We start from the raw sequence: 9,344 nt of genomic DNA, 5'->3' as shown, positions 1-9,344 counted from the left end.
CGTGGGCGTCGCTAGGTCCGATCCCCCCGGGAACTTTAACCCTGATGCCAATCTTCCTTCACAAAAAAGTCCAGCCCCAAACTTGACTTAGCCCCCGGTCTTTTCAACAGCTAGAAACTCCCCTGCTTCAGAGTCAGAGGTCTGGAATAATTTTCAACAACAAAACAGCATTTATTGAACGTCAATGAATTAACAATAACCTTCGATATAGACGTCGATATATAATAAAAACGGGAACTTCTTAACACTCACTGATCGTTCCGACGTTTGTAAAATAAATTATTCCCTCACGTTCTGTCAGGGTGGGTTGTTATGACGAGTGACGTGTGCGAAATCTGGGGGCTCTACATTGTGTTTTCGTACTTCAGCCCACGGTGAGCCTTGTCACCTTTACCATATTGATTCATTAAATGCATTATCTTTTAGATATGCTCACTGCATCGTCTGGGTATTTACTGTAGCAGATGTTTTGATGGTTTCTGATTCCTTGCACCAAACTGGGTAGCTTTTCCTGAGCGTTCGTGCGTGTGTCTGTGCCTGTTCGTGTCGGGGTGCGGCGTCATTCTCGGGAACGCAGGTAGGAGGATCGTCAGGGAGGCTTGAGCAACACCAAACCATCTCAAGCGACACCCCGGATAAAAAAGTAAAGTATGGGTCAGTGGCAGCACATCGGTACAGAAATACCACACTGACCCCCAGCCGTGCCCGCTGTTCTGCCATCAGAGGCATAAGTCCGCTGCTGTTGGACTATGTACCACACTCCTGCAGGCAGCCTCGTTGGACTTTCAGTCTTCAATAGATATGACGTCATGTGTCCCTTGCAGAAAGAATGCCTCAAATTTTCTCTGGTGTTGTAACTGCTAAAGATGGTTAATTTCATAAATGAAAGATATGACATTTTCTTGCTAATAAAGGTATTCAAATGAACATACTGTAAATCTATTTGTTAGCAAAGAATATTGGGTGTATTTTTTAAAAATGTTAAGGGTAATTTGCAAATGTAGAAAATCTGTGTGTGTAAAAACTTTTGACTGGTAGTGTATTTTCAATTCATTAGTCTAAGCCTTTTAATATTTTTGCTTTTATAAAATTTATTAAACTTTAACTTATTAAACTTAGGACCGAATCAGGGTACATTTCACTACATGTTACACTTGTATAACTGTGTATGTGACGAATTAAGAATCGTGAATCTCTTTAATCATGAATCTGAGAGGTGTTTCGGGTAAACAAACATCCGCCTGATGCTGCGTACTTAAGGGTGGGGGGGGGCTTGACCCCTAAATGCTTTAACTTTGGGCTGAAAACAAAAAGCAAGACACATTCATTATTGTGAGGTGTGACTGATGTGGGAAGCAGAAGGACGGCTGATGCTTTATGTTGTGTGAATTACACCGTCAGCACCGGGGCGATACGGGTCTAACAGACACTGAAGGTGAAGTGCTTATGAGACGCTGAGGGCCGCTACCATCAAGCCCACAATGTGCAGTTATCAGGGCTCTGCCAGCTGTCATGCCTCTGGTGTGACACGCGTTCAGACTCTCACACTCACGTTACATACACGCAACTGTTACATACATGTAAATGCGTGTGCAGACTAGTCTCAAATTGAAAATCTCACACCAGCCAGCTGACCAAAGTTGGCGACCCTGCACGGTGTGTGTTAAAACCTTCGTAACTCTGGCGAGTGTCACAAAGACCTTGACAGTCATGGAACTGCAGACAGTTCCACAAGGTCCCAGAGTGTCTTACTGGGGACAGAGCAGATCCCAGCCCAAATGGAGGCCTTCTCTGGGCTACTCACTCACCGGCATGTCCTTTGCTTAATCAAAGGGTTTCTGAGGAAATCTAATCATTATCTAAACTGGCGCAATCATATATCAATGAATGTCTAATTCCCATGACGTCACTTCTCAGAAAAAGCCTTCATGCTTCACAAAAGGACCAAAACAAAGGGATGTTTTTTCATACATTCCATTTCAAATGTGCTTTACACATGTAGTCAAATGCAAGCTAACAGATGCAGTGTGCAGTGTGCAGTGTGACACCCGGCCTAGGAGAGGAGGACATGGGGTCCATGGGTCTCGGATGAAGCTGCCATTGTTCCTGTAAAGGAGTCTGGGTGGTTCTCAGCACCTAGACCGCAAAGATCGTACCTGTGGTCTTGGCAAGAGCAATCTTGCTATCTTGCCTCCTAAGAACAAACTTGGGGTGCAATGAATCATGGGATTGGTCTCATTTGGCAAAGATGCAACCAATGTACCCTTGATATTTGAGGAGGGGCAAGAACGGCATCCGGGGATTTTTACCCTCCTCTGTGCATCTGTTCTTAGTACCGAAACTGGTCTTCGGCAGTGGAAGGTGACGTAAGACGGGTCTGCGAGAACACGAGTACGTTAAGTGTGCATACTGAGAAACACCTTCTGTCTGCCTGCATTTCTGTCCCTGGGGCTTGTGGAAAAGCAGGCAGGACAAGGTAGACAATGAATAGCAATGAGCAAAGACAGCATCACATTTACAGCAGAGACCTACAGCAGCTCTGCGATCTGGAACACTGTACTAAGGCGTTTGGAACTGGCGTTTCCTGATCACTTCGTGTATTTAAAGCACATGGAATTAACGTTAACCTACTGGTCAAAAGAAGAAACCGACAGAAGCCGTACGAGTCATTTACCATCTGTCTTTTCTTGAAGTAAAAATGAGTAGCAGCAACATCCTATCTGTGGTTTAATGCACTTTCCATTGTGACTAAGTGCATCTCTTTCAGTTCCTGTCCGCACTTCCATTAGGCCTTTCACAGGAGCTCTATTAATATAAACCCCATCATCTCAGGAGTGCTGCACTCAGCCGAGGTCACGCGGATCACTTATTCAAGTGTGGGTTACGCAGAAGGTTTTCCTCAGGAAATTAATGACTGCAGCTGAAGTCCTGTGGTATGACGTCCCTCCCGGGTGGGGGGAGGTAATGCCCCCCCGCGTCTGCCGCTCTGGGGTGTAGGTGGGGGGCAGAGGGAGTGATCACCAAACAATAGGCTGTACGAGGAACCCGCAGAGCGAACAGGAAGCCCAGTGACAGGACACAGCATAATAGGATACGGTGTTTATGGGTACGCTTTTGCACGACTTATCAGATATCTGACAGTGACACACACACACACATATATATATATATATATGAAAAAAACCAACCCTTGTCAGTGGGAAGGCCTTCCGGAAGGGGATCAAACTGGGAATACTGAGGTGATAATGTGCACTTGAGGGTCATTTCCTAAATTTGAAATGACTCTTCACCGTTCTCAAAACGGAAGTCTGACTACTCATGCAAGCGACGCAAAATGACAGGATTCATAGAGAATAACGAACGGCGGTTAAATTTGACTTTGTTGTTTTACTGTTTATAGTGGTGAAATGCTTCCAAAAATCTGAAGAGCAGCTGATCTGCATGAACTCCTCGCTGTGCTGTGCGAAGGGGCCGGCCTCGGACCGTCCGGAACCGCGCGCTGTCTGGACGGGAAGCATGTGTCACTTTGAGAAGATGAGTAACGTTTGGCATCAGGGCTTCATAAGACGGCAGTCAAAACGCCGCACATTCAATATAAATGAAGATACACTGAGAATGAAAGAGTCCGTCTGGCATTATGGACAGGCTGAGCCCTGTGGGGGCACGGGGGGGTGGATTTGGTCTAGTTTCTGTGTTGCCACGGTGACCTGAGCCTAGAGGTCAGCCAGCCTGTGAAGTCCAGCTGGACCTTGTTAGCTCTATGGGCTCGGTGGAGGTATGGGGGGGGGGGGTCAGCTGTAAGGCCTGGGAGGGGGGTGGGGTGGTGTTAGGGGGAAATGGGGGGGGGCAGGAAGAGGGGGGGTCTCCATGTGTGCTTTCATCAGCTGACCTTCTTTGCGTCTGAGTGTTTCTTTCAGCAACTTGATATGAGTGTTTTTCAAGTTTGTCTTTGTTTTTGTCAGAACCCCCCATCCTGCCTGGTGGCGGAACGACCTGCCAGTCACTCTGAGGGCCGCGCCACCATTCCTGTGGCGACGGTGCCCAGATGACGGAGAGGGCTCCGCCCTGCTTCTCCCGTGGCCGTCCCTGTGGCGACGGTGCCCAGATGACGGAGAGGGCTCCGCCCTGCTTCTCCCGTGGCCGTCCCTGTGGCTACGGTGCCCAGATGACGGAGAGGGCTCCGCCCTGCTTCTCCCGTGGCCGTTCCTGGACTTTTAAAACAAACCGCTGTTCAGTGCCATTTAAGAGATACGTTTTTAGCGTATTGTACTGTAGTCTGAAGTCCAGGCATTTCTTTTGTGCCCAGAGGGATACAATAGCTGGACTTAGCTGCCTCGCCAGTGTTCCCAGGCATCGTCATTGCGGCAGCTTTGGGATTCACGCTTCGCTTTGGCAGAGTCCCGTCAGTAGCTTATTGACGACCCCTTGCTCCCTCAGTGCCACGCGGTCCGTGTCTGGTTTTCTGAGCAGCACGGCAGCCTGTGCCGTCAAATGCACGTGCTTATGAGGGGGCTGTAAATAATAACGTGACACAAACGTGGGTGAGGCTGCCTGTGTCCCCCCTCCCTGAGAGGCCCCATGACCCTGCAGTCCTGACTCGACCCACTGCTGTCACACTACTCACCGTTTAACACCTGGCACAGTCACGTAGGTGTTAGGAGAGAACAAAAACGTGGAGTGGATGTGGCCGGACTGGATGGGGAGCCGCTGTTAATACTAAGTAGGAAACTCTGGCCATGTTGTATTTTAAATCTGCTATTTTTTTTAAAAAACACATTTATTTAAGCCAGTGAGTACAACACACACTTTCTCAGGATTATTAGCTTTTGGAACCAAAAAAACACTGATTCTTCTTTTTCAGTGAGGTAAGCGAGACCATTTTTTGTTACAATGAAACAGTGTAAATGTAAAAGTCCCACTACTTTCACCTGAATGTTGATAACGTATAAAAAGTCACTTATACACATCATTTTATTCTTCAAGCAGTTGGTTCCTAGTATGGAACCTTAAAATTGTTAATAAATGAAACCTGATGCCTTACAGAAATACTACTATTAAAGGCAATATCACTCTGCACAGTAGTTTTTGTGTCTTCATTAAAAAAATCTAAAATGAACCACTTGTTTTAGTAGTATTATGCTATGCTGTATAAATTAAAACACTGAACGTAATTTAAATATAAAAAGGTGTGAGTCCAACACCACAAACCCTTAAAACCCCTTTAAACAGGAACATGTTGAAGCCTGTGGGATGAAACAAACATTTTAAATGGTGCTGAGTGATTGGTTAAGAAGTAATTAAAGGTTCTCTTACTAGAACACGGACAGGAACGTTAATTAGCTGCGGCGAGGACATTTGTCTTCCTAAATTAATGTCATTTAAATCCAAAATTAATGTCAGAAGCTGAAGGGGGGGGGGGGTGAGGGTGAGCAGACAGCAGGAGGGAGAGGGCGAGTTCCTGGGGGGGGGGCTTGGCACTTGAGGTATCAGTTCTTTGGCATTCCTTTTGCTGATTGGACAATGATGGGGACAATCTGCAGCATCAGGGATCGATTTACATATATTTACATCTTTGAAAAAGTGACACATGGAAACAGAATAAAAAAGGGGGGAAGAAACAGTGCCTGATTTTGCAGGGGGGGGTTGGTTCTGTGATGGAGCTGGGGTTTAGGGACCTATGCTCAGTTCCTGCCCGGGGGGGGCATGAAGCTGTTCTCCACGCACAGCACGATGAAGCGGTTGGAGCAGCTGCGCGTGTTCTGGCCCAGGAGCCGGCCGCTGAGCAGCGGGGAGGCCTGCCCCGTCACGGCCGTGTCCCCCGCCCGCCACGCCTCGCAGTAGCTGGACGTCGTGCGGATGCCCCCCTCGCTGGAGCCGTGCCACAGCAGCTTCTGAGGCCTGCACACACAGCAGCGACACGGGTTATACCACACCAGCACGACTACGGGGGGGGACAAACAGCTGCCTCTGTTTCACATCTGCTACTCAACACTGATTTTGCCTTTTTTGTGGCGTTTGACATTTTTCTTGGGGGAACAAACTTCCTGGGGTAAGAGCAGCATGAACAGGCCCGTCGAAGCCCATGTGATGCCCTAGGCGAGCTTCACCACCGGCGCCCCCTGTCTGACACAGGGGGAACTTGGCAGTTTGCTGAGCTGGCACCCCCAGCAGATGGTGCCCTAAGCGGCCACCTGTGTCACATAAGGGGCTGACCAGCCCTGAACATGAACTGCATTACCCTCCAAGGAAGGCCTCCAGCATTCACCCATTTGTGCCTTAAGGATCCCTTCCAGTGATTGGATGGGATAGTGCCCCTCGAACCCCAAACCCCGGGCTGGCTCACCAAGACGGGTCTGTCATCACATTCCGTCCATCAAAGGAATAGATGGGGACCTGGGGCTCGAACACGGCGCCGTTTCCAGAAAAGATGGCCATCCAGCTACTGAAGAGCATGTCCCCCTAGGAGCAGAACCACGGGAGAAGGGGGGTGAGGCACACGGAGCCGGCGGCGGGTTCGAATCCCTGCCAGCTGCACGCTCCGCACAACCGGCTAAGAACACAGCTGCTTCCAATCAGCTTTGGCTTTATTCTCTTCATTTGAGTTAGCATCAAGCAAAACGAACATCAGATATAAAGCTAAGCTCCTCTTCATTTGAGTTAGCATCAAGCAAAACGAACATCAGATATAAAGCTAAGCTCCTCTTCATTTGAGTTAGCATCAAGCAAAACGAACATCAGATATAAAGCTACGCTCCTCTTCATTTGGGTTAGCATCAAGCAAAACGAACATCAGATATAAAGCTAAGCTCCTCTTCATTTGAGTTAGCATCAAGCAAAACGAACATCAGATATAAAGCTAAGCTCCTCTTCATTTGGGTTAGCATCAAGCAAAACGAACATCAGATATAAAGCTAAGCTCCTCTTCATTTGAGTTAGCATCAAGCAAAACGAACATCAGATATAAAGCTAAGCTCCTCTTCATTTGAGTTAGCATCAAGCAAAACGAACATCAGATATAAAGCTAAGCTCCTCTTCATTTGAGTTAGCATCAAGCAAAACGAACATCAGATATAAAGCTAAGCTCCTCTTCATTTGAGTTAGCATCAAGCAAAACGAACATCAGATATAAAGCTAAGCTCGTCTTCATTTGAGTTAGCATCAAGCAAAACGAACATCAGATATAAAGCTAAGCTCGTCTTCATTTGAGTTAGCATCAAGCAAAACGAACATCAGATATAAAGCTAAGCTCCTCTTCATTTGAGTTAGCATCAAGCAAAACGAACATCAGATATAAAGCTAAGCTCCTCTTCATTTGAGTTAGCATCAAGCAAAACGAGCGTCAGATATAAAGCTAAGCTCCTCCTGCCTGGAGACTCAGTGAATTCCAGTTCTGCCCTATCTCTGATGTCATACTGTTTACTGGCAGTCACATTTCAGGCTATAATAACCAGAGGTGGAAAGTTCTGGTTCAGAAAGTACAAATCCAGACCAAGATTATGTTTCAGCCAACCAGTGGAGTATAAAGAGTCATATTCACATAATACTCAACTGGTTGGTTGGAACAAAACCTTGGCCTGGATTTGTACTTCCTGAACTTGAACTTTCCACCTGTAATAATAACTAATTGCTGAGCAGTGGTGCTCCATCCAGTCCTGCTGAGCTCGTCTGCCTAAGAACACCCAGCACGTCTGAAGGCCCAAGCTGACCTTGAGGTTAACGACTGGCACGGTGTCACGATCGCCCTTCTTTACAATGGTGATGAGATCTTGCAGGTGTGATGACAAGAAGGCTCTGTAGGTGGACACCAGCCCCATGGCGCGGGCCTGCTGGTAGCACTGGAAGTCGGCCCCCCGGATGCCACGCATGTCACCTGAGAACGGGGCGTTCAGGGCCACCAGGTGGAGCTGGAGAGCAGGACAGAAACATCACTATCAGGATGCGGTGACATCCCGATCGAAGCACCTCCGGAACTTCTACCAGAAACCCCCCAAGAGCTTCTGAAACAAACTGCATGCTAGAGCAGAAATGGAGCCTGAAATGGAACGAGCGCCGAGCAGAAGTGCATCTTTATTCATGCTCGGTATCTTTAGGAGTCTTTACCATCATGTTGCAAAAATTAGCAAAAAGGCTTTTCATATTTCACTTTAATACAAAACTGAGACACAATGTAACACAGCCCAGCTCAGTTAGTGAGAGAAAAAGAAGCCAGGACTCACACCGGGGGCTCTGTGATACACGCTCGGTAGGGTGCTGTAGCCTGGCAGGTCCTGGAACTCCTGCAACACGACACACTCAATCACAACCCTGGGGAACAGTCAGTAACTTAAGTAAAATGAGCAGTTATGGGAGAGGAGAAGCTCAAACACCCATGGAAGGTGGTGGTACCATGAGCAGCCAGTCACTGACTGCTTTAGCCTAGTGCCCCTGGTTGGTTTATTGGCTGCTTTTGGCAGGGACTGATGCCCACTGTGCCTCTCGATGCCGTTTCTCCCACAGATCACAGCACTTCTCTTTCACCTCCTTGGCATGTTGATATTTTATACTTCCTGGTAGCATACCTTCAGACCAGCATCTCAGCTGGTAGGTTTAATGGCCCTAAGGCGACCCCTGTGCAGCACCCAAGCAGTACCTGGCTCAGGATGTTGGGTTTCTTTGGCTCCACCTCTCCCCATTTCAGCTCCTGGAACAAGGCTGACGATGGGCTATCAGCTGGGATGGGGATCAGCTCTCCAAGCTGCGGGGTTGAAAAGCACATCGTCAGGTCGGCCAAGGTCATGCTAAGCTAATGTATTGGGCCAAGGTCATGCTAAGCTAATGTAACGGGCAAAGGTCATGCTAAGCTAATATAACGGGCAATGGTCATGCTAAGCTAATGTAATGGACCAAGGTCATGCTAAGCTAATGTAACAGCCAATGGTCATGCTAAGCTAATGTATTGGGCCAAGGTCATGCTAAGCTAATGTAACAGCCAATGGTCATGCTAAGCTATTGTATGGGTCCAAGGTCATGCTAAGCTAATGTAATGGGCAATGGTCATGCTAAGCTAATGTATTGGGCCAAGGTCATGCTAAGCTAATGTAACGGGCCAAGGTCATGCCAAGCAAATATAACGCACAATGCTGTCAACATGGTGACTACCAGTGAATACTTGAGTGGAGCAGGTAAAAGTGGTCGTACAGCACCTGGACCTTCTTCCAGCCCTCTCTCACACGGATGTAGAGCTCGCCCTTGTCCAACACATAGGCCATGGTGCCTTCCGCCATGCGGTACATCTCCCGTACCAGAGTGTCACCGTCTCTGTATGTCGTAACCTAGAATGGGCCCAAAACAATCACACTGGACCA

At 47.8% G+C, this 9,344-nt stretch overlaps 1 protein-coding gene across 3 annotated transcripts in view; it reads right to left on the bottom strand.

Moving 5' to 3' along the window:
* Nucleotides 1–4,739: 4,739 nt before the first annotated feature.
* LOC111851418 (collagen alpha-1(XV) chain-like) overlaps nucleotides 4,740–9,344 on the bottom strand; it is a 48,582-nt gene continuing 43,977 nt past the window's right edge. For all 3 annotated transcript variants that reach the window (XM_072711032.1, XM_072711031.1, XM_072711030.1), the window contains 6 exons: nucleotides 9,183–9,311; nucleotides 8,630–8,734; nucleotides 8,217–8,276; nucleotides 7,707–7,904; nucleotides 6,344–6,459; nucleotides 4,740–5,898 (listed from right to left, as the gene is read on the bottom strand). In XM_072711032.1, the coding sequence (XP_072567133.1) occupies nucleotides 5,682–5,898; nucleotides 6,344–6,459; nucleotides 7,707–7,904; nucleotides 8,217–8,276; nucleotides 8,630–8,734; nucleotides 9,183–9,311 (825 nt within the window). In that variant the 3' untranslated portion in view covers nucleotides 4,740–5,681. The remainder of the gene's footprint in view (nucleotides 5,899–6,343; nucleotides 6,460–7,706; nucleotides 7,905–8,216; nucleotides 8,277–8,629; nucleotides 8,735–9,182; nucleotides 9,312–9,344) is intronic.

The sequence above is a fragment of the Paramormyrops kingsleyae genome, chromosome 4, assembly GCF_048594095.1.
Source record: "Paramormyrops kingsleyae isolate MSU_618 chromosome 4, PKINGS_0.4, whole genome shotgun sequence".
NCBI classification, from domain to species: domain Eukaryota; kingdom Metazoa; phylum Chordata; class Actinopteri; order Osteoglossiformes; family Mormyridae; genus Paramormyrops; species Paramormyrops kingsleyae.
Note: the sequence above shows the minus strand (reverse complement) of the source record. Positions and strands in the feature narration are given on the sequence as shown.